The sequence below is a fragment of the Thamnophis sirtalis genome, unplaced genomic scaffold (genome assembly GCF_051295495.1).
Source record: "Thamnophis sirtalis isolate CommonGarterSnake01/CBP01778 unplaced genomic scaffold, rThaSir2_p1.2 scaffold_4, whole genome shotgun sequence".
NCBI lineage: Eukaryota > Metazoa > Chordata > Lepidosauria > Squamata > Natricidae > Thamnophis > Thamnophis sirtalis.
The window spans coordinates 111311075-111336211 of NW_028261384.1; the positions used below are offsets into that span (position 1 = coordinate 111311075).

Below are 25137 nucleotides of genomic sequence, written 5' to 3' on the forward strand. Positions count from 1 at the left end.
ATGGCAGTTAGCAATTTAGTAAAAGCCGAAAACATGGAAAATGGTGTAATTCAAGGTTTTGGAAAGCAAATTACCCTAATTAACAGTTTAAAAGCTGCATTTTTCAAAGAATTTCAGAACTGAACATCTTTACAAAAATCTATTTAATAACATATTAAATTTTGAAATCTATAAATTAATTCCTGGATTAATCTTATTCAGTTTAGATCAATTAAGATATGTAGAAGTTTGTTATTGTAATTATTTAATACAATTCTGAAAATAACTATGATTTATTCATACTCAGTTAAGTTTTCTCATGAGTAAAATACCATTAATTTTAATAGGCTACCACAAAGGGGCAATGTCTTGTATTGTTTAATCCTATTATATTCCCATTTTTGTTAGCAACTACAAGACACAAATGATCAAAGGGATAAAAATAATTTTTCACTGTAGATGAAAGTTCTGCTTCTCCTCATTTTTCTCTCAAAGGATCTTTCACAAACTAAAAAATCGATATCCCTTTTAAAATTTGTTTTTTTAAAGTTACAGTAATTGATAAATTCTAAAACTTCAGAAAAGAGATCTATAAATAATTAGCATAATCCAAAGTCCTACCAATGCAGAATAAAACATTACTTTCACTCTCAGTCTTGACATAAGCAGTTGAGCTAGCTGAACTGCTAGCTCAACTAGACTTAGATAAAACTATTTGCATGGAGACCACAGGTCGCCCTTTATGATGTTCTGCTGATAGTATCTGCCTGAACTCTTATGTCAGTTGCCTGGAGATAAAAGGCAGCTATGGTAACCTCAGGTTGCTGCTACACAACTGAAGAAGGAAAGCTTTACAGAATAAGTCATAAACCTCATCCTTTAAACTTTAAATATTCTTAAATTTTAGTTCATTCTTTTAGTAAGCTTATAAGAGTTTGATTGTGTATATTTATTCTTTTATGTTTATATGAGCTCTGATCTATGATTCATGTATAATATATTATTATGTTTAAAGCTATTATTGATTAACCTTTCCATCTTGTCAAAATAGTTGCTTTCAAAGCCATGAATATAGACTATTTCTAGTTTCCATTCACTGTTTTCATCCAGGAACAATTATCACAACCCAAGTGTTTTTTGTCCAGTGGGAATTATTTCATGTAACCCCAGGGAAGGTTAACTTTGAATAACAGCCATGTATAAGTGTACATATAATAGAAATTTAGTATGATTGCAAATGAAAGTTCTCAATGATATAAGAAGGAAAGCATAAAAAAATAAAAGTGCAGAATCTATTTGATAGTTAAATTTAAAGAAACTGATATCATGAAGCCATATTTGCACTGTTATAAATTACAGGTTAATTCTGATATTTCTACTTAGAAGTAGCTGGCTCTGAATTTGATAAGATTGACCACCGGTAAGTGAGTATTATAACTTCAGTGTTACTTAATTCTTTTTGAAGATCTATTTTCTAAAATATTACATAATCCAACAAGATCAGCTTGTTTTGTGTGGAAGAGAGAAAAAAAATAGGATCTTTATTTTTCTGATTTGATCATATCAATAACACTATTTTTGCTTTTCTTTCAGAATATTTTAATGTAACTTCAGTGGAGATTAAAGCAAGAAGAAAGTCATTATTTCATAAGCCCACTCAGAGAAAAATCTTTTCCCAGATCAGCAAAGGAAGGGCAGACAGAAATATAATTTCAGAGAACTAAAAATATACTTACTGTACATCTAAAAATATGAATCATTGGTTACAGTAGACTGTTTTGAAGTGAATGCAATCAACCAATTTTCTTTTAGAGGCAAGCAAATAGTAGTAGGCAGTGCACAACACAGAAAATGAAGTGTTATCCAAAACATTCATTATTTGGCAATATTTGTGCAGCTTGATTTTCAGTCACAATATAGATTGCCCAGTGCCACAAATTTCAGCTTTCTCAATTCTTGAATTAACCTTTAACACCAGAATTCATCTGAGAACCAACTTTCCCACTCATTGGAGTCAATGTGGCTATTGTGATCTGTTCTAGATGAGCTGTAGATCAGTGGTTCTCAACCTTTTCTTCATCACAGACCCCTTTAAATAACTTTTATGCCCCCAAGACTTACCTCAAGATTTCTTCAACCTTCACAGAGCCCCTGTAATGATGTTGCAGCCCTGCAGGGATCTGTGGATCAGAGGTTGAGAACATAAATCACAACTCAAAATCACCAACTCAAAATTTAAGCTGCATAACAATGTACCACAGATATAGCTGGTGACAAGTAGAAAGAATATTGTATGAATATAATAGGACTGACTTTAAGCTAACCGGATTATAAAGGAGGTTCTAAGAAACACTTGAAAATAATCTTATAGCACTGTTCTTCCTTTTATAGGGGCAACTAGCAGTTAAACTCACAGGAGTGAAGTAGCATCAAATGAGTTTGTGCACAAAGGTAAGATGACAGTGAAAAAAAGTAATTACAAGTAACACTTGATTACAACAATCCAGTATTTCAATCCTGAGCTACCTATATTTTCTACTATTGCATTTAAATAAATAAAGATTTTGGAATTTCAAAATAAATTTAGATTTAATCTCCACAAGCTCATCACAACCTTAATGTATCTGTGTACTCATCTAATACAAAATACCTCCATGGTAGGTATCCCATTTTTAAGGAAAATTTTAGACTTCTTGTTCTGAATGGTAGCATTCAATTTCCTTTTTGTTTCTACCTTTCAATTGGCTCTTGAACAATGTCCACTGTAGCACTCTAGGAATCTGAAATCAATTTTTAAGATGTGTAGTAATCATTCTGGCAACTGGAATATTGGAAATCATTTTTGTTTCTCATATTGTTATTTCTTCCTGTATTTGTATTTACTACTTTTCAGGGAAGTCTAATAATTCCATTCCTCCATTACCTTTTTAAATATTTATTTTATTAATATATATGTGTGTGTATCATAATCATAATATACATATCAATATTAATTCCATAGTAATATGATTAGCTTATCAATCTTAAAATGTTTTCAATATATACTTATCCTTTTAATTTTTTTTAATTTCTAACCTCTCTTTCTGTTAGTTAGCCAATGGTAAAACAAGTCCCATGTTAAAAAGTTTTATTATCTTCATGATCACTATAAGATATCATACAACTGAGAATTAGTGATTTGATTTAATAAAAGGAGCTCCATCCTCACAGTTAGTGACTGGCATTGTTGATCAAGAACATAAGAAACCACATATCTAATTAGTTTGAAGTATATCATTCTTGGCAAGAATCCCCAAAAGCAGGAGGCTTCAATGTTCTAATGGAAATTAGCCAGTGGCCACCAACTCACTACAGCTAACTTTTTATCCTGATCTAGGTTTGCTACTTCTGAAATTGGTGTAAAAGGAAGCAATTACACAAAATGGATTTATAAAAATCACTATGGACTGATGATATTTTTTTAACCTTGGCATTCCTTGGAATTACCAGCATTGGCTGATTAAACACCCAAGAAATCTTCAAAATCCCAAAGCTTCAATAATATGATTAAAGATGGATGCCAGGCCAACAGAAAATCAAAGCCAGACAAGTGTTACAGGATTTCTCTTGATGGGTTTTTCTATTGACCAAAATAACCAGAATCTTCTTTTTGTCATAGGACTGTTTATCTATTTGTTAACATTAGGAGGGAATCTATCCATCATTACATTGATCATTATAGATCAGCATCTCCAAACTCCTATGTACTTTCTCCTTGGCAATCTCTCTTTTGTGGAGATCTGCTGCACTTCCACTATTGCTCCTAAAATGCTATGGGACCTCTTGTCAGGGGACAAGACCATCTCCTACATAGGGTGTGCTTTACAATTGTATTTCTTTGGTACTTTTGGGAGCACAGAATGTGTTCTTCTCTCAGCTATGGCATATGATCGTTATGTAGCTGTTTGTCACCCCTTGCACTACACTCTGTTCATTAACCAAACAGTACGCCGACGTTTGTTGGCAACCTCCTGGATTATTGGCCACTTCAATTCCACTATTAATACAGCCATGGTCTTTTCCCTTCATTTCTGCCATTCTAATAAAATAAATCACTTTTTCTGTGACATTCCTCCCTTACTACACTTATCTTGTTCTAATATATTTGTTAGCCAGATGGTGACCTTCACCATCTCTGGTGGTATTATGATTGTGTCATTTAGCCTAACCCTTCTTTCCTATGTTTTCATTGTTTCCTCTGTCCTCAAAATCCACACTGCTCATGGTAGGATGAAGGCATTTTCCACCTGTGGATCACATCTCACTGTGGTGAGCATCTTTTATGGCACTCTGATGTACACCTACATAAGGCCTTCCTCTGCTCACTCCATAACAGAAAACCCCCTAATTTCAATTTTATATACCATAATTATACCATTCCTCAATCCCTTGATCTACAGCTTTCGAAACAAGGAAGTGCAAGGGGCTCTTTACAAAGTTCTTGCAAAGAGGAGGTCATAAATGTAAGTTTTAAATTTTACAAATTTTTGAAAGTTGAGTCCACACAAAATCATAAAAATAATAGATGCAAGGAAAATCACTGAGAGGTTTTCTCTGTGATTATTTGTAATAATGTAATGTAACTAATAATGGAAATAGCTTCCATATTTGTTTTTAAAATTGTGATAGATAACAGAAACATTCACCTGTCTTCTTCAGACATTTTCATTTGTTTCACAAGAATTCATAGAACAGTAACCTGGATTAGCAATCTATCATTCATCTTCAACCGGAAAGGGAGTTTTTATTTATTTATTAACTTTTGGATTATCGATAGAGGCCAAGGTTATTATTTTATTTTCCATAAAGATCCATCGTGCTTTATCTGAGTGGCTTTTATTAACATATAGAAAATTATGAATATGTAACCCAGAAGATTGGTTTGCAAGTATTGCAACTGTTCCCAAAATGGCATTTATTTCTGAGAAGGCACCAAGCAGTTTAATATGATGGCTATGAATTACTTTGAATGTTTCTCTTTCCAAAAGAAAGTTTACAAAGTTCACCTTTTGGAAAGAGAAGCAGTAGATGAACTTTCTACACAATAGCTATTCCATGCAATCCTGGGATGGGCACTAATTTTCAGGACTGCTAGGATTTAGCAACTTCCAAAATGGCACCTGTTTGGTGTGGCACAAAGCAGCTTCTATATAGGAAGGTTGCATGAAGCATAGACTGCTTTCTGAAAGATAATCTTAAAAAGAGGTAAACAGTGCAAGACATGATGGCATGAGGGAGGGCCAAATGTGTGTGAGGTGCTGCAAGGAAAGAAATAGGCCCAAGAGCTGTGGAAACCCATTCTGGTCAGAAGTAGGCCCAAGGGACCCAGCAGGGCACTATGGAGACATAATACTGTCCCCTGTAACAATATAAAACATAATTGAAGTGAAGCAAAACTTTGTCAAAAATGTTAACAATAGAAATGTACCAAATCCTTTTTTTTAAAAAAAAATATTACTTTTATATTAATTATATTCCTTAGTCCTTAATAAACATCATGTTTTCTGAATATTTAATTTGCTTAACAATACAAATGCAATTCTTCCTCTACACCGCTTTTTTCCAACCACTGGTAAAATAAATTCTGAGTTTGATAATATTCTATCTTCTTTGTGTTTGATTTTCAATGTAAGTCTGTCCATTTCTGCAGAGTCTTCTTAATTATAATTATCTTCTTAATTATCTCATCATCCTGAGGTGTTTCTTCCTCTTTCCAATATTGTGTGAAAGTGATCCTCGCTGCTCTTAAAACATATAATACTAAATACATAGTCTCTTATCAATTTTTTCTGATATCATCCCTAATAAAAATAGTTCAGGTTTAAAATATACATGTTTCTCTATTATTTTTTCTAGTCTAGATATTTTTGCCCATTTTGGGGGGTTGTCTTGGCACAAGTCCATCACATATGATAAAGTGTGCCCATCTTTAGATTAAATTTCCAACATTTTAGTTACCCTAGCCATCCATGTTAGATGCCATCTAAATTTAACCAATCCTTGAACTCACTGGGAAACAAAATATTATTCTTAAAGTACTAATAATTGTATCAAATTGATGTACATCAAGTGACAAATTACTTTTCTTCAATACTCCATCATTCCTTTCTTGGTTTTCTTCAGCTTTTCCCCAATGAAATATAAGCATAATCTCATGTTTTCCATTTCCTTTTTTATTTCTCTTCAGACTTAATTATGAAGAGGGAAAATACTAGGAATGACATTGAGAAATTGCATTACTGTTCAAAACTTGCTATTGTGCAAGAAGTCTCTTATTCACAAGTGACTTTAGGAGCATCTCTGTTTGATATGTGAGTGATTTGTTAATTTTGCAGCATAATAAATTCAGGCAATAAATCTAACTATGAAAGGTCATCCTAAAATATAATTTTTGAATATGGAGCATTAAATTTAGAAAAATCTGTCTATCTCTCTTTAAATTTATTCCTTCATCTAATTATGATATTAAGGATAATGTCAACATAAATGAAGTTTCCTAATTAGAAATTTATCTGAGGGGAGAGCATGGGAGAAAGCTAATTAATACTGTGAAAATAACCATGAGTTTGATTGATGTATCCCAAAATTATACTCCATATCAATAGCTTGTAGATTATTAGAAAATAAAGTTTAATTGCTCATAATCATTACTGAATAAGTAAGTGTCAGAATATATTCATATACTGTTCCCATTCTCCCTAAACTGAAAGAAAGATAACACTATAAAAATGCTCAGTTTATCATTTCAGAATAATGCTACTTAAATTATATTGATCTACCTACAAAATCAACTTGAAATAAAATAAGGCATTTTGATGTATATCTCTCTGGGTTTTGTTTTATTTTATAAAGTTATGTCTTTACTCATAAAGGAAAATAAATAAAGGTTACTAACATTGATTGGTAACTAGAAATAAATGTCATCAACTTTGATTTTCTTTCAACCTCTCACTGAAGCATCAAGGTGACTTACTGTTTTTAAAGAAGACATTTTCACAAACAACTTTATTGCAATCCTAGAAAAATGTGGAAAGATTTCAAAGTTATATTTAGCTCTCCAGTTTTAAAGTAATATTTCTCTTTTTTCCCTGATACATTTTGCCATGGATACAACGTATGACAATTTCCTTGCAATGGCATTTTAATTACATATTTTGGAATGACAATTCCAAGTAAGTATACTACAAAACATAAAGAGCCTTCCAGACAACCATGGATGAGAATGGGGTAGGTCTTCATTTCAAATTTTAGTCCTATAGAAAAGCAACCTTTTCAATTCAATTCACTTCAACCCACTGTTAATGTCTTCTACATCCATGTATAGAAGGGAATGAATCCATTCAGAATCATTATTTATGAATCTCAGTAAGCAGATGGTTGTTGCCAAAATAAAGGCTTGAATTTGCTACTCTACTTAAGTAGAGATAGTACCATTGCTCAATAGAAAGAGTACAGCTCCTTACAGAGTGCCTTTGCACTGCTCTCTTCTCTTCAAGTTAAGCCTTTGTACTGAGGTGAAAGGGCAACCAAGCCTGTTCATATTCAGAGAAAAACAGAATGACTCTTATAGATTGCTCGATGTGTCCTGTCTCAGGCCAAGCCCACACATACATTCAAGAGGCAGTTGCAAAACTTTTATGTATAACACACAACAAAAAGCCATGTGCTAATGTACACAAAGTAACCAAGGTTTCACCAGTCCATCCGCTTGCATAAATGAAGTATTGCAAGTTCAGAGAGTCAGGCACAAGAGGAGTCAAACTGATCTGGAGTCTAATGCATGGAAAGGTTTGTCAACTAAGTGGTTCCCCAAAGCATGAGACAAAAGGGTAAGGCAAGGCAAGGCAAGACAAGACAATAGCAGATGAGGCAAGATAAGTCAAGGCAAGGTAAGGCACAGCATGGCAAGACAAAGCAAGGCAAAAGGAGTCAGAGTAAGGGAGTTCTCCATGCAATGATTCATTTGGCAACCCTGGAGCAGGCTGATTGTTGCCAGTCTCCTTGTCTGAGCTCACCAAGCCAGTCAATCTTCTCAGCAATCTTCTCAAAAAGGGAAGTTAAGTTAAGTTAAGTTTATTTCATTTATATGCCACCCTTTTCCCCCGAAGGGGACTCAGGATGGTAATTGTCCAAGACCATTAGGTCAGAGATACTTCCTTGAGTAGTGGGCCTACCACTAGCTCCTTCAAAGCTGAGGACATCTTCATTTCCATGAATGAAGTTAAGATCATTGCATGAACCAAGCTATCAGTAACCATCTGGGAGCCTTAATAGTGAAATTTTAGAAAAACTGAAAGCATATTGTGATAAATCTTCAAACATGCTTTAAAAAATTGTGCCTAATAATGACTTAACTAATGAGTTTCCATTTGATGAAATAGTTAAGGTGAAGGCCTAAAAAACAGGGGACTGTGAGTTTTAAACCTCATATAGCGGGGGAGAGATATTTGTTTGTTTGTTTCATTTGTTTGCCACCAAACTCACCAGGACGTGACTCTGGCAGCTTACAATATAACATAATACTATCATCAAAATTATTCACTGGAATATTTATAAAAAATATTATGTGCCTATAATGAAAGAATGGTGAAAAAGTAGAGTTGGAAAAAAGTAGTGAAAAATGTCCGGATTAAAATATTGTGGGATTTCCAAATACAAATTGATAAAAGTCTTGGCTCATAACATGCTATGCAATTGTGATTGAAGAGAGCAAAGTATGGATAATTGATATGTAAATACCAAAAAATAATAGAACAGAAGACTAACAATTGAAATAGATCATAAAATAGCAAAATCTGAAACTGAAATTGAAAGATTGTGATATGAGGCAACTGGTTATCTTCACATTGGATGCCGTAACAAATAAAATCTGACAGCACTTAAAAAATATGCACATTGACAAAATTTCCATCTGTCAATTTCAAAAGGTCACATCATTTGGAGGCACATATACACTATTATACTACTACATTATGACATCTTAGGTTCTTGAGAAAAAATTCAGTGCATATAAATTTAAAAAACTAAATACAGTTGAACTAAAAAAATGACATGTGTAATTTCGCATTGTTGTATATAAAATAATAACAAGTATTACCAGAAAAGAAAGGAAGCAGCATGCTAGAAATCAAAACATCAACTTTTAAAATTACCAGTATTCAAAAGATCTATTCACATTATGTGACTAAGTGATGGAACTCACTGATACCTAAATCACTAGGTAGAAAGCAGTTCAGATGGCTTTGATATAGCATTGTAAAAAATCAAGGAAATGGCTTTGAAGTAAATATTAAGAAATCATTGTGTAAATAAAGAGTGGGAAATCATTCCTTAAAATCTGGGAAGGGTTATGGCATTAAGAAGAGACTCAGAATAATTAAAACCTGATTTATTGGGGCAAAGGAGAGAGACGTACTAGATGTGCAACATTCTATTGTAGCCTATCGGTAAAATATATTAGCAATGAGATTGCTCTAAAACATGCTCACACATATCCTATCTTCACTTAATTCATATCTGAATATAGATAGCAGAAGCTATTGCTAATTATGTTAATAAGATACTAGTATTAACATTGTGTCTCATTTTGATTGTGTTGTATTATACTGTATAATTAGACCTTGAGGGAAACAATTAACTGATTAATCAGTTTGCTAACTATACATCTAATTTTTTCCACTCATTTATTTGCACATCTGTATCCAACAGAAGTTTGATAGTATTTATCCAATACTGCACCTATACTATATGGTGTAAAGAATATGCAGCAGAAGACTCAAATTCTAAGAATACAAGTAGTAAGTGATTTGTTGACTAAACATTTAACAGCAAAGCCATATCCTGTTTTCTCGGTCAAATTGTCATTTAATTAAACATGTCTGACTCGACTATTTGTTAGACTCAATTTATATTGTCAACATTGGAAAGAGAATTTAAAGAAAAGATAACATATGCTTTCCTACAACATAAAATGTTATATGTTTTTTTTTCAGAAATTTGGACTCAAATTAAAAATATTATGAATCAAAGTAATGAGAATCTATTTGTGTGAGGACAGAATTTTATATGAATCTGAAGCAACAAAACTAAGGCATATTTAAAGAGATTCTCAAAGGAGCTTTTTTCATTTCTTCAAAAGGCAACTGGATTGTTTTTTTCCTTGAGGAAGAAGAAAATGTTTCACTTCTAATCCAAGAAGCTTCATAAGTTCTGATGGTAGGAAGATGGAAGGTTAGGTACTGACAGTTGAGACGGGTTGAGATGGGATCGAAGGATATGTTCTGATAGAGTGGTGGGGAAGTGTGAGTGAGTCAGATGTATGTTATACTTCCTTATGCAATTAGAGAAATTCCATCTTCAAGCTTCAGTGTAACAGTGTTTAGTAAGTGCAGATTTTCTAGCTTTGTATCATGTCTTTTTGGAAATCAAAATACCATACATGCCATAGGTCCTTGCCTTTCCTCTAATGTGTTTCCTTGTCCTTCCTTGTTGGTATGTCATAAATTAATAATGGAGAATCAAACTACTGTTCCTTATTTTCTGCTCCTGGAATTTTCCAAAGATCGTAACCTGCAGCTTCTACATTTCTTCTTATTCTTCATATTATACCTGGCAACAGCAATGACAAATCTTTTCATCATCACTGTAATAGCTTTTGACCATCAACTGCACAACCCCATGTATTTCTTCCTAATGAATTTGGCTTTGCAAGACCTGGGCATTGTTTCAGTCATTGTCCCCAAATCCATGATAAATTCTCTTATGGGCACCAGACAAATCTCTTACTTTGGTTGTGTTGCTCAAATTTTTCTCTTTATCTCCTTTGAAGCATTTGAATTGTCCCTCCTGACAGTCATGGCATATGATCGGTATGTTGCCATTTGCCGTCCACTGTACTATGAATTGTTGATGAATTGGAAAGTCTGCATCAAAATAGTGATTCTGGTGTGGGTTACAGGTATACTCTATGGAATGTTGCACACCACTGGAACTTTTTACATCCCTTTGTGTTCTAATGTTGTCAACCAGTTTTTCTGTGAAATTCCACACTTGCTAAATCTTGCCTGCTTTGATTTCAATCTACTTGAAATTGGATTGCTTGGAATTAGTATAACTGCAGGACTTGGTTGTTCTATTTTTATTATCATCTCCTATGTTATGATCTTCAAGGTGGTGCTGAGAATCCCTTCTGTGAAAGGAAGGCAGAAGACCTTTTCTACTTGTCTTCCACACCTGATAATCTTTTGTATTCTTTTGGTAACTTCATGCTCGACCTACCTGAGACCACCCACTAACACCACATCTTACTTAGATTTAGTATTCACTGTCCTATATTCCTTACTTCCACCCCTGTTCAATCCAATCATCTATAGCATAAGAAATAAGAATATCATACTTGCCCTAGCTAAACTGTGGAAATTCTGACATTTTGTTCACTCATGTTTTTTATTTGATTCTATTGCATTGAGCTTTTTATGTTTTTTGCCTTCAGTTTTCTCAGGAAGGGAAAGCAATTATAAATGGAAACACAGTTAAGATAGAGATAGCTACTAATCATATCCTGCCAGATCAATGCTACCACATGGGAAGGTGACAAAGTATAATTCCATATCCTGAGTCACAGCCTTAACCCCTTCCTCTCAGCAGCCCCTCAAATATTGGGACACTGCTGTCATGTTTCCTCTGGTCCTTCTCTTCACTAGACTAGCCATGCCCAGTTCCCAGTTCCTGCAACCATTCATCATATGTTTTAGCCTCCGATTTCATAATCATCTTGGTTGCTCTTCTCTGCACTCTCTTAACATTTTTATAGTGTGGTGACCAAAACTAAATGCAGTATTCTAGATGAGGTCTTACTAAGGCTTTATATTTATTATTGGTATTAATATCTTTATTGTATCCCTCTGTTAATGCAATTTAGGATAGCATTGGCTTTTTTGGTTGTCGCTGCACACTGTTGGCTCATATTTAATTGGTTGTTCACAAAGACTCCAATATCCCTCTCACAGTTACTGCTATTAATCCTGGTTTCCCCCAGTTTGTGTGTGTATTTTTTATTTTCTTGCCTAAATGTACGACTTTTCTCTACATTGAGTTTCATTTTGTTAGATAGGGCCAGGTGTTCAAGTCTGTCAAGATAACTGAGAAGAACTGGGAAAAAGGTAATTGATTCTTTTACTGATGAAATATATATTTATACTACAGATAGGCTCAGTTTAAAATGTCAGGTGGGTATATATACTTGCCTAAGCTTCCTTTTGTAAACTTATTATTGTGACACACTTTAGTTTCAATGTAGCTGTTGTTAAAATTTATGTAGAACTTTAAGCTCTCTGATTCTGAAGTCATTGCAATCTCTCAAGTTCTCCAATATTAAGTGGGATCTAAGATGTGAATGCACTTTTATTAAAACAAGAAATAAATGTATAAAATTGACATGATCTCTTTTGGAATAATTAGCTGCTCCTTTGAGTTGGTGAAAGGCTGTCTTAAAGACTGTAGTATTAATTCCTTTTGATCATAAAGCAAATTTATTTTACAGAAAACATATTAGTTAAGGCCTTCCCAGGAGTGGCATACAGTTGGTCTAAGCCAAGGGTAGTAAACCTTTTTATACCTACCGCCCACTTTTGTATCTCTGTTAGTAGTAAAATTTTCTAACCACCCACCAGTTCCACAGTAATGGTGATTTATAAAGTAGGGAAGTAACTTTACTTTATAAAATTTATAAAGCAGAGTTACAGCAAATGCCTACCACCTACCATGAAAGCTGGAACGCCCACTAGTGGGCACTAGGGACCAGGATGACTACCACTGGTCTAAGCAGTGATTAGTGCCCCATTGTGGGAGGAGGTGATGCTGTCTCCTTTGAAGAAGACAATGTTATAGCCTTTTCTTAGGAGGCAATCCCTGAGTCCAACTTTGTTAGGAAAATTTGCTGGTAACCAACTTCCCTGTTTTAGAGAAGGCTGGTGAATCCATAGATGGTGCTAGTTTCAGGGGGCATTGGATGAAATAGATTATCTGGATCCTTTTCAATCAGTGTTAAGGCCATGTGACAGCATTGGCAAAGATTAAAATAATCTTTGTTTCTTCTAGCTACATCTTTTGGAACGAAGCAATTCCCAAATTTCCAATTTGACATTTTTGTTCCTCATGCTGTAGAATATTGGATTTATTAGTGAAAACATGAGAGCATATAGCAGCCTGGATGAAGAATTAAGAGGTAATATCAAATGAGCCAAGATACTATTGCCAAGGAATACATAAATAACAATGAGGTGGGGGATACAAGTGGAAAATACCTTTTTCCTTTCTCTACTGAGTATTCTCAGCATGGTAGAAAAGATCCACACATAGATTTTTTTAAAGTGAAGAATAATATTGGGATAAGAATTTGGATGTTACATAACTCAAGAAGAGAGAACTGCCATTGTATCAGACTGATGCTATGCACTCGACATAAAATGCCAACCTCTCTGAAGGTAAGAACTGGATATAACAATTCTATTTTGACAACCTTTGCTTGGATATGACACTACATTCACAAGATGATCTAACAAGCCAAAGAAGAAAAACCAACTTCATATTAATACTGTCAATAAAACTGACTGATCTTTATGTTATCATCCAAATTTTGTCTGTTAAAGGAAAAACAATTTAACCTGCCTTCACCTTAGAACAAGAGCAAAATAAATGTCAGAGATAAACCCTACTTACCTTTTACACCTAATATCTAAAATTTCTTAATCTAATGTCTTCCTATAGGGATGCTTTTGTGATTGGGTGAATTAACTCTGATAATTTCTGAAGCTGAATGAAATAATTATTTCCCATTTAGAAATAGCCACTCTCCCGTTTTACAAATTAAGGTGAATATATGTATCCTAGGATAACGTTGCAGGATCCAATCTGAATCGGTTACCAGGACCAGAGGTTTTGTGTGTTTTGGGCATGTTCTCTGTGTGCTGTATATATGGTATCTGTTGTAGTGGCTTTCTAGATGTTGATAGGGATGTTGATGGATGGCTATTAAGTCATGGCTTTATTTTTATCTTGATTCCCCCTCCTGCATTCTACTGTTTTTAATATTCTTTCCAGCAGCACCTCTTTCTTGATATTTACTCATGGGCAATTTAAAACAAAAGATTGTAATGAGCATTTGAAATACAGCATCTCAATTATTTTAAATCTTTACTTATAGTTATAGGTAGTCCTTGACTTATGACAACAATATTTCTGTTGCTAAATAAATCACTTGTTAAGTGAGTTTTCCCCCATTTTATTACCTTTCTTGCCACAGTTGTCAAGTGAATTACTTCAACTGTTAAGTTAATAACACAGTTATTAAGTGAATCTGGCTTCCCTATTAACTTTGTTTGTTTGTTTTTTTGGATTTATATGCTGCCCTTCTCCCAAAGGATTCAGGGCAGTGTACAACCTTAAAAAAATACATATTACAAAAGTTTTAAAAAATTAGATAAAGTATGCAAAAAACAAACCCAATTAAGATTAACAATAAAATTTGACAAACTTTTCTTTGTCAAAAGGTTGCAAAAGGTGATCACATGTCCTCAGGATGCTGCAGCCATCATAAATACATGCCAGTTGCCAAGTCTCTGAATTTTAATTATGTGATAATGGGGATTTGGCAACCATTGTATAAAAATATTTTAAATCCCCCTTTTTTAATGCTGTTACAACTTTAAATAGTCACAAAATGAATGATTGTAAATTGAGTACTATTTGTATTGATTTACAAGTTCACAAGATTACTAGGCCCTGATAAAAAAAAACTTTCACAGGGAGATCAAAGGATTGGTTAATTTGCATTGTTAAGGTTTTAGTGAAAATGGCAAATCTCTTTAATTATATTTCATCTAACTACAGGAGACAGCATCATGTCATGTCAAACATAGCACTATCTCCTTTATAAAGTCCTGTTTGGAAATCTTCAGATTTTCTGATACTATTCAGTCATGATCTGCACAACCCAATGCATTTCTTTTCAAAAGTTTATCTACAGGTAGTTTTCAACTTACAAATAAAATTACAATGGCATCGGATGAAGGAACATACTATGCACACCCAATTACTTTGAATTACTTTGACTGATACTTTACCAATAGTAGCTATAAATATAATAATAAACAAATCATAGATAATAAAAATCACATTTCAGATTGGGATTTATATGCATCAGCAGTAACAATAACATTGGTGAAGGATTGGATAGAGCTAAAGAATAAAAGAATTTTGACCTTAGAAGGCCATGATCTGCAAGCAGGCTGGCATATATTCCTATGGGATGATAAAAATAAAACGCACAAATACTTTCAAAATCATTTAATCAGAAGAGCGTTATTGCAAAAATGGCTCAAAATAAAAAAAAATCCATTATGTGAAAATCCCGAATTGGCTATCACCAACAGAAAAGACGACTCACCCAAATTTTATAGATTTGTTCAAAATGCTAAGATACAGAGACTTAATTGATAGACAGGGAAATTTAAAAACAATTGAAGAATTGGCAGATCAGAACATGAAAGTTGACTGGCTAACTTACCTCCAAATCAAAATTAAATACAATAAAGATACTAAATTACATGACATTGAAACAGAACCACACAAATTGGATAAAATTATTCAAAGCTCAGATAGAAAGATGATAGAGAGAATATATAAATTCCTCCTGAAGTATAAAATGGAAGAGGAAATTGTGAAAGAACAAATGATAAAATGGGCGCAGAACTTTGGCTATAATATTGAATTAGACAAATGGGAAAATTTTTGGGGAACAAACTTAAAAATGACACTATCAGTTGCATACAAGGAAAATCAGTACCTAATGTTTTACAAATGGCACCTGGCACCAACAAGGTTAGCTAAAATCTTAACAAATACCTCCCCAAAATGTTGGAAATGTGAATCAATACACGGAACATATTACCATTTATGGTGGACCTGTGAGGAGGCTAAAAATTTTTGGAAAAGGATCAAAAATTGGCTGGAGGCAATAACAGGGGTTAAAATAGAATGGAAACCTGACATTTTTTTATTAGGAATAATGTCTGTGAAATACAAAAAATAAATCCAGTATTTAATACTACATATAATTACGGCGGCAAGGATTGCCTTTGCCCAGAAATGGAAAAACAAATTAATTCCAAACGAAGATGAAATAATAAGAAAAGTTATAGACTCTACCAGGGAAAAGAAGAATCAGAATTCTACCAGATATGGGATAAATGGTATAGGTGGATGGAGGAAAGAAACATAAATCAATGAAGGAATATAACAAAACTCAAAAATAATAGTTATGAGTAAAATAAGAGGGTTAAGAATGGTGAAACCCAAATGAAATACAATAGAAGGGGAAATAATATAAGGTGAGCGGTATTGATAATTGCTATTATAAAGAACAGGAAGTTCCTGTTCATATTATATTGTGTAAATGTGGTGTACGTCTAAATTTTGTTTGTGTGTATTTTACATGTTGGTTAATAAAAATCTTTTTTAAAAAAATCACAGGTCAGAACTTATATAAATATGAAAGCATAAATATACATAATGTAAATATACATAATCAAATGTTCATAAGTTTAGTAAAAGAATAAACAAAAATTTAGGCATATTTAATAACTCTCATTTAATAAATGAGAGTGAGGTTTATGATCTTATTCTGCAAAGTCTTTCTTCTTCAGTTAGGTAGCAACAACCTAAAGTTACCATGGCTGCATTTTATCTTCAGGCAATTGACATGGGATAAAATGTCATTAGATATTTTTCATAGTCAGGTAGATAGCATCAGCATGACATCACAAAGGGTACTTTGTGATCTCCATGTAAAGGTTTCATTATTAGCCCAGCTGAGCTAGCAGTTCATGAACCCACCTGAGTCAAGTCTTAGAGTGAAAGAAACCTTTTATACTGCTTCAAGATCTAAGAGAAGGCAAGCAGAGTTTTGGATTATGCTACTTGTTCAGAGGTTTCATTTATAAAATTTTATATTCAACTTATGTGCATTGACAAAATTTGCTACTCTAGAACATGCTTCATGCACATCTTCTCACTTAATTCATATCTGAACATGGATAGTGCAATCTACTACTTGCTAATTACATTAATGATATTGTTAACATTTTGTATAATTTTGACAGTGTGGTCCTTTGCTATATAATTAATTCTTGAGGGACATGTTTACTAAATATACATTCAACCTTTCATACTGATGATATTCTGCATATCTGCATGCAACAAAAGTTGGAAATGTTTTATCCAACACTTCATCCATGCTTCCACGTCAAAGGTGTATGCAGCAGGAGAGAAAAATTCTGAGAAGGAAAGCAGCAACTGAAATATAGACTGAAAATTTAATAGAAAAGATATATCCTGTGTTCTGCAAATTGTCATTTAGTTAAATCTGTATGACTCATCTATCTGTTAGACTCAATTCTGTAATGCTAACATTGGAAGAATTTAAAAGAAATTATAAGATAACACCGTACTTTAATATGTTATTTAAGTGGAAAAAAGAAAATAAAGGAAGATTATTTTCAGAAGTATCGATGAATTAAGAAATATGACAAATCAAAATAATAAGAATATTTGTGGGATTGGATGGGATTTATACACATCCTAAAAAATAAAACAAATGTCTTTTTAAAATAATCTTCTCTCTCCCTCCTGCTAATACTGGAAAATAAAAACATATTTATCCATTGTAAAAATGTAAAAACTAATGAAAGAACTCCCTCTAATAGGTGAATTAATATCACTGGCATTATTTTTACATTCATCTGCACTTAAGGGACAAAGTTTGATGGCATTTCTGAAATTGTTTCTTCATTATATACCACTAAAATTCTCATTCCTGTAATCTCAAACAGCAATACTGTGCACTATAGGACAAAATATTTTCACCCAAGGTAGGCTATCCACAGTATGCCTTCCATGGATCTGAAATTTGACAAATGTTATAAACCATTTTGCGGACAGAATGCAAAATGTTGTAAATCCTCTTGATGTTCGTGCTATATAGTTCAAGATGGGATATTTTTAAGACAGAAACATCTCTGAATGTCTCCCTGTATTTTTAAGAGAATTTTCAGTGAAGGCAGTACTTAGAAGCAGTGTCATTGTTGAAGGCAATGAGAAATTTAATAAAGAAATTATGCCTCCCTGGCAAAGTGGCAAGCAATTCAATAGCAGAGTTGGAAGGGGCCTTGGAGGTCTTCTAGTCCAACCCCTTACATAGGCAGGAAATTCTATACCATTTCAGACAAATGGCTATCCAACATCTTCTTAAAGACTTCCAGTGTTGGGGCATTCACAACTTCTGGAGACAAGCTGTCCACTGATTAATTGTTCTAACTGTCAGGAAATTTCTCCTCAGTTCTAAGTTGCTTATCTCCTCGATTGGTTTCTACTCATTGCTTCTTGTTCTGTCCTCAAGTGCTATGGAGAATGGTTTGACTCATTCTTCTTTGTGGCAATCCCTGAGATATTGTAACACTGCTATGATGTCTCCCCTAGTCCTTCTTTTCATTAAACTAGACATACCCAGTTCCTGCAACCGTATATATGTTTTAGTCTCCAGTCCCCTAACCATCTTTGTTGCTCTTCTTTGCACTCTTTCTAGAGTCTCCACATCTTTTTTACATTGTGGCGACCAAAACTGAATGGAGTATTCCAAGTTTTGCCTTACCAAGGCATTATAAATTGGTATTAACACTTCACGTGATCTTAATTCTATCCCTCTGTTTATGCAGCCTAGAACTGTGTTGGCTTTTTTGGCAGCTACTGCACACTTCTGGTTCATATTTAAATGGTTGTTCACTAGGATTCCAAGATCCCTCTCACAGTTACTACTATTGAGCAAGGTACCACTTATACTGAACTGTGCATTTCATTTTTCTTGCCTAAATGTAGAACCACACTCTTTTTTCACCACTGAATTTCATTTTGTTAGATAGTGCCCAATGTTCAAGTTTGTCAAGATCCATCTGTATCTTTAGCCTATCTTCTGGAGTGTTGGCTATTCCTGACATCTTGGTGTCATCTGCAAATTTGATGAGTTCCCCATTTATCCCCTCATCCAGATCATTGATGAAGATGTTGAAGAGTACTGGGCCTAAAACAGAGCCTTGGGGTACTCCACTGCATACCTCCTTCATGTAGATGCAGTTCCATTCAGGACTACATGTTGAGTGTGGTTGGTCAGTCAGTTATGAATCCATCTAGTGGTGATGCTGTCTAACCCACATTTTTCTATTTTATCTAGTAGTAGGTTATGTAGACACTTTATCAAAGCCTTGCTGAAGTCCAAGTAAATTATATCGATGGCATTCCTCTGGTCCAGTAATTTTGTCACTTTGTTGAAGAATGCAAAAATATTAGTCTGGCATGATCTGTTTTTGACAAACCCATGTTGGCTTTTGGCTATTACTTTGTTTACTTCTAGCAGTTCCATGGATCAGCCAAAGATAAGAAGATTTCACCATGGCTCTCCTAAGGCCTGTAAGGGGAGGGGAAATGGTACAAGCCTATATATTAAAAATGTTTCAAAAAGTTATAGTTGTTTAGTTGTTGATAAATGTTTGAGTTGATAAATGTTTGAATTATTGATAAATGTTCAAGGATGTTTAAGTGATCCTTAAAAAGTCATGGCTAACATATTATGTTTCCATCTAATTTTTAATTAAAAATAGGTGAAAATTATTTAGGTATATTTGATAGAAAGATTTTAATTTCTTTAGGAAAATAGACAGAATTATGAATCATGCCTATGAAAAAATTACAGAAAGCTTATATCTAGTCCAACACTTATCAATGGATAGTTTGGCAAAGAATTTCCCTTTTAAACTCATCATTAAGGCAGCACATTTTATACTGCAATAAAATAAAATAATAAAGTGTGAGAAATATATGAGTGGCCACCAAGAATCGAAAAGATATTTAAGAATGGAAGAGATGATTTTGCACACACATATATTTTTCTCTAATATTATTTTTTACATGTGCTTCCTTACAGTTATGTCATAATTTAAAAACATGGAGAATCAAACCACTGTGTCCTATTTTCTATGCATAGAATTCTCAAAACAATGTGATCTGCGACTCCTACATTTCTTCTTATTCTTCATATTATACTTGGCAACAGCAATAGCTAATCTTCTCATCATCATTGCAGTGGATTTTGACCATCGCCTGCACAGCCCCATGTACTTCTTTCTCATGAACTTGGTTATGCAGGATGGGTATTGTTTCAGTCATTGTTCCCAAATCCATGATAATTCTCTCATTGGCTGTGTTGCTCAAATCTTTTTCTTTTTCTCCCTTGAAGCTTTTGATTTCTCCCTCCTGACAATCATGGCATATGATCAGTATGTAGCTATTTGTCATTCACTGCATTATGAGATAGTAATGAATTGGAAAGTCTGCACTAAAATAATGGTTCTGATGGGGGTTACAAGTCTTCTCTATGGAATGTTGCACACCACTGGAACTTTTTCCACCCCTTTCTGTTCTAATGTTATCAACCATTTTTTTCTGTGAACTTCCATACTTGTTAAAGCTATCTTGCTTTGGTTTCAATCTAGTTGAATTTGGATTCTTGATTATTAGTATCATTGCAGGATTTGATTGCTCTACTTTTATTAATGTCTCCTATATCATGATGTTCAAAGCAGCATTCAGAATCCCTTCTGTGAAAGGAAGACAGAAGGCTCTTTCCACTTGTCTTCCCCCATCTTATAATTGTTTGTATTTTTTTAGTAACTTCATGCTTGGCATACCTAAGATCTCCTTCTAACATCCCAAATTACTTAGATTTAATATTCACCATACCATATTCCTTACTTCCACCACTATTCAATTCAATCATCTATAGCATGAGAAATGAGGAAATCAAATCTGTCTTGTCTAAACTGTGGAGAGTCTGAAATTTTCTTTTTTATTGAATTCTTCTGCATTGAACCATCTGCGTCATTTGCCTTCAACTTTATCAGGAAGAAAAAGCAATTGCAAAGTGAAACTCATCTGAGATACAGATAGAACAGGGGTGTCAACTCACCTTGCCACAGTAGCGTCATGTGATATATCGGGACTTTTTTTCCTCTTCACTAAATTGGGTGTGATCAGCATGTGATGCATCTGGCTCACAGACTGGGAGTTTGACAGCCCTGAGATAGAGCTTATCATGTCCTTTCAGATTAATTGTCCAGGTCAGCAGTGGAGGAGGTGGTAAATTACAATTCCATACTGAGTCATTGCTATTTCAATTAAGCAGAAGTCAGGAGAGGAATATGAAAGATATGTCCAATTAATTATTTTACCATTGAAATATATATTTACTGTATACTATAGAAAGGATTAGTTTAAAGGGGCACATGGGTGTGTTGACCTGTCTAAGCTTCCTTTAATAACATTAATTTGGCCCAGTTTAGTTCTGATATAGGTGTTGTTAACATTTCTGCAAAACTTAAAATAAAGAGTAATGTACTATATTTTTCAGAGTATAAGATGCACCTTTTTCCCTCAAAAAAGAGGCTGAAAACCTAGGTGAGTCTTATACACTGAATATAGCATTTTTTGCCTCTAGAAACCCCACCCACTTCACCAAAATGGCCGTGCATAGCTTCTAGGAGTTTTTCAGAGAGCTCATGGGGGCTGGGGAAGGTTGAAATGAGTGGAAATGAGCTGGTTTTTGCTCAATTTTGCTCCCCACCCCCAGGCTCCAGGAGTACTTTTAAGCCTCCTAAAGGCTATGCATGCAATTTTTTTTACAAAAATGGGCCCATTTTTGCAAACAATGGCCCCATTTTTTGCTTGTTTTTGGTGCCCTCACCTCCAGGTGTACTATGCAAGCCCCCTAAAGGCTATTCATGCCTTTTGGGGGTGAAGGGCCCGTTTTCACACAAAATGGGCCGTTTTGGGGAGGTTTGCAGAGTGCAAAAACTTGTTTAAAACATTTGCCTCTTCAAAACCTTGGTGCGTCTTATACTCTGGTGCATCTTATACTTGAAAAATGCAGTTTTTAAATTTATTTCTGAACAGTTTGTTCCATTTAAGCACCACTCTGGTCTTGATATCATTGCTGTGTCCCAGCTAGGTTGGCAAATGGATAATATGTATCTTTTCTAGCCAGACCTGGTGACAGCTCTGAGAAAGATTAAAATAAGATGCCTGATTACCTCAGGTTACCCTATTTGGATTTTCATCATTCCAACACTCTTCCTTATATATATTATATCTACTCTACACCATTGATGCTGACACAAAAAATAGTCATTGTGGTTTTGGAATGAGGTCTGTTATTGCTGATTGCCACTAAATGACTACTTTGCCTTTGAGAGTTTGTGGGAGCAACGTAGTGGAGAGCTGGCCATTGGTTAAATTGGGGCATGAAGAGGTGTCATGGCTCAATAAGGAGGAGATCAGAATAGTGGTTCTATTAGATTATTTGCCTAGCAACAGAATAAACATTCCAAACAGTGACAATTGGCTGCAGCAACAGTACAAAGAGTGAAAGTTCACTGCAGTCTACATAAGGGGCTTGGTTATCTCTGTCTTCTTTGCTGGAAACGTCTGGCTCTGGATCTGGATCTCCATGTATGTATTTCACTCTTGAATCTTAGACCCTTGTACTGGCATACAATCTTGATCCAATTCTTGAACTTTGAACCAGCTTTAGACAATTATTTTTCACACTCTTTTAAAAAAAATAGTTCACAGGAAATACTTTTCTTTATTTGACAGTCCTTACTAACTCTGTTACATAGAAACAAAATTGATAGTCTCTCAATAAACCATGCCTGTGTGAGAAAATTAAACCTGAAAGAGACAATAGATGAAAAGTTACCTAATTCCTTATTTTATTTATCACATTTTCTTTTTCACTGCAGTCAAAATACTGTTATGCCATTACATGATATATAAAGCTGATTAATCGCTCACAATATATAATTTCCTAAAAACACACCACACAGACCTAAAAAAAGTATAAGTAATTAAAACAAAAGTTAATGATGATATAAAATGCAAACAAGCAGGGCATTCTTCCAATCTTGATTCCATCTGGTTCTTTATAAAAAGCAAATTCAATAACAGGTCATTTTCTATCCATATTTTCCATGTTAATGAAACCCATTTTTTTTTACTGATACACTGATTGGCAATCATGTGACCTGCTCTGATGTCCAAATATGTCTTCTAGGTATATGCCTCAGTATGCTAGATGCCAATTAGGTAACAAACAAAATCATTTAAGTTATGGTTTATTTAAATGTTTCAAATTCAATTTTGAGGAAGGAACTCAGAACAAAGACTTGCATTTATTTTTATAGTTTGTATAACAAAGGAACTTCAAAGTAAAAGTTGATTGACTTAGGAAAAAGTCATGTCCAGTCACATGATGAAAAATTAGACATTCAATAATATGGAAAGAGCATTATATTCTGAACAAAAGTAAAAGAAACATTTGCAAGGGAAAAACCTAAGATACATTCTCAGCACTATCCCAGTGCTGGGGTCAAATGCTTTGTGGAGACTTTGGAACCGTTAGAAACAAAAGTATTTTATTTATAATGTTTTAAGAACTGTGGTTACTAAGAGAAAGGCTTTTTAAGTTCTTTTTATTAGGTTAGTCTTATGGTCAACTAATAACATATTTTTTAAAAAATAGGGGGGTAAAGAAATAAGACAGATTAAAATAGAAGAAAAAACTAGTTAGTTAGCCAGTACAACAATACTACAAAACCCACATTGCAAATATTACAAAGTCCATTCTATGTAGCCTTTAAGCTCCAGACTAAATTTGGCTGGATTCTTGACTCATTGATTTCTTCTCCAAACCCTACAACTTTAACCTTAGACTTACTGTTGACCTCACTCACCATCACCCCCAGAAGTCTGTAGGGAGCATGCATAAGCACACCAACGTGCCTACCATCCTTGCCCTAACAACTCCATTTATTCATATCTATTTCATGTATTCATAGTCTTGTATATATTTGTATCTATTATCTTATACACACTTGACAAAAGAAATAAAATAAATTTAAAAAATAAAACTTATTATTATTAAGCTAGCCAGAAATGCAGATTTCAAAAACAATTCTTATTTATACAAAGATACTCCTTGGTGCTAAAAATAGGCTGCCAGTGGGTTAGTGCCAGTTATGTCAGTGTGATAAAGGGCTGAGATATAGTAGAAATCATATACCAGTAGTAATATTATCAGAACCACAAATTCTTCATAGATAGTTCAGGACTTAATCAAAGCAATAGTAATATGGTTTTTTATGATTTATCAGGTCTGTCTGCTTTTGTTGATTACCCTATGTGCCATTGTCCTTAAATATAATCATTCATATTTTTAGTTCCTAATTATAGTACCACAATGTTTTCAGGATGTTATAGTAAACTATCACCAATCAAAACAATTTATTTACCACATTTCAAGATCTCAACAGAATTTGTGATGGTAAGAGGCCCAATATTATAAAACATTTGACAAAGGCACCCGATCAAAATGTATAACGTTAACAAACAATATACATTTGATGGAACATGTCTAGTCAGCTATCCTAATCTGATTGGAATTTCTAATAACCTGACTTTAAAAAATTAAGGTAAGGAACAAATTGATATAGCAAAAGGAAATTATCATTGTTTGCCAAATAATCACCAACGCAACAACTTCCAAAAGGCAATTTTGATATCTTTATTCCTCATGCTGTAGATTATTGGATTCATTAGTGAAGGCACAACAGTATATAGTGCAGTAAATACTTGGTTCATTTCAGATGAAGAATTAGTTGGCAATATCAGGTGAACAAAGATAGAATTGCTAACTAATAGAGAAACAACAATAAGGTGAGGGATGCAAGTGCAGAAGGCCTTTTCCCTTCTTTCAATTGAGGGCATTTTCAGCACAGTGGTAAAAATCTGCACATAGGTCAAGATGATGAATGAGAGACAGCCCACTTCTAAGCATGAACTAAAGACAAGAACCCAGGTTTCATTCAGATAAGAACCAGGACAAAAAAAGCTTCATTAACTGTGGAACTTCACAAAAGTACTGATTGATGATGTTGGAGCTGAAAGGCATTGAAAAAA

General features: G+C 33.9%; 2 protein-coding genes and 1 pseudogene across 2 annotated transcripts; all 3 read left to right on the top strand.

Annotated features, from left to right (window-relative positions):
- LOC106550516 (olfactory receptor 5G29-like) lies at positions 1–4479 on the top strand. The gene is made up of 2 exons (XM_087711949.1): positions 1–18; positions 3565–4479. Exons 1-2 carry the CDS (start codon positions 1–3, stop codon positions 4477–4479), a joined length of 933 nt encoding a protein of 310 aa, XP_087568075.1.
- A 5604-nt stretch (positions 4480–10083) lies between these two features.
- Positions 10084–11442, top strand: LOC106550515 (olfactory receptor 14C36-like). Its single transcript, XM_014068445.2, has 2 exons — positions 10084–10104; positions 10528–11442. Exons 1-2 carry the CDS (start codon positions 10084–10086, stop codon positions 11440–11442), a joined length of 936 nt encoding a protein of 311 aa, XP_013923920.2.
- An 8946-nt stretch (positions 11443–20388) lies between these two features.
- Positions 20389–20960, top strand: LOC148046211 (olfactory receptor 14A2-like; annotated as a pseudogene).
- The last annotated feature ends 4177 nt before the right edge of the window (positions 20961–25137 follow it).

Coding starts and splice junctions, on each gene's coding strand:
- LOC106550515 (XM_014068445.2), top strand. CDS start 10,084: ATGAATCTGAAGCAACAAAAC. Junction 10,105..10,527: donor TGAATCTGAAGCAACAAAAC/TAAGGCATATTT, acceptor CATAAATTAATA/ATGGAGAATCAAACTACTGT.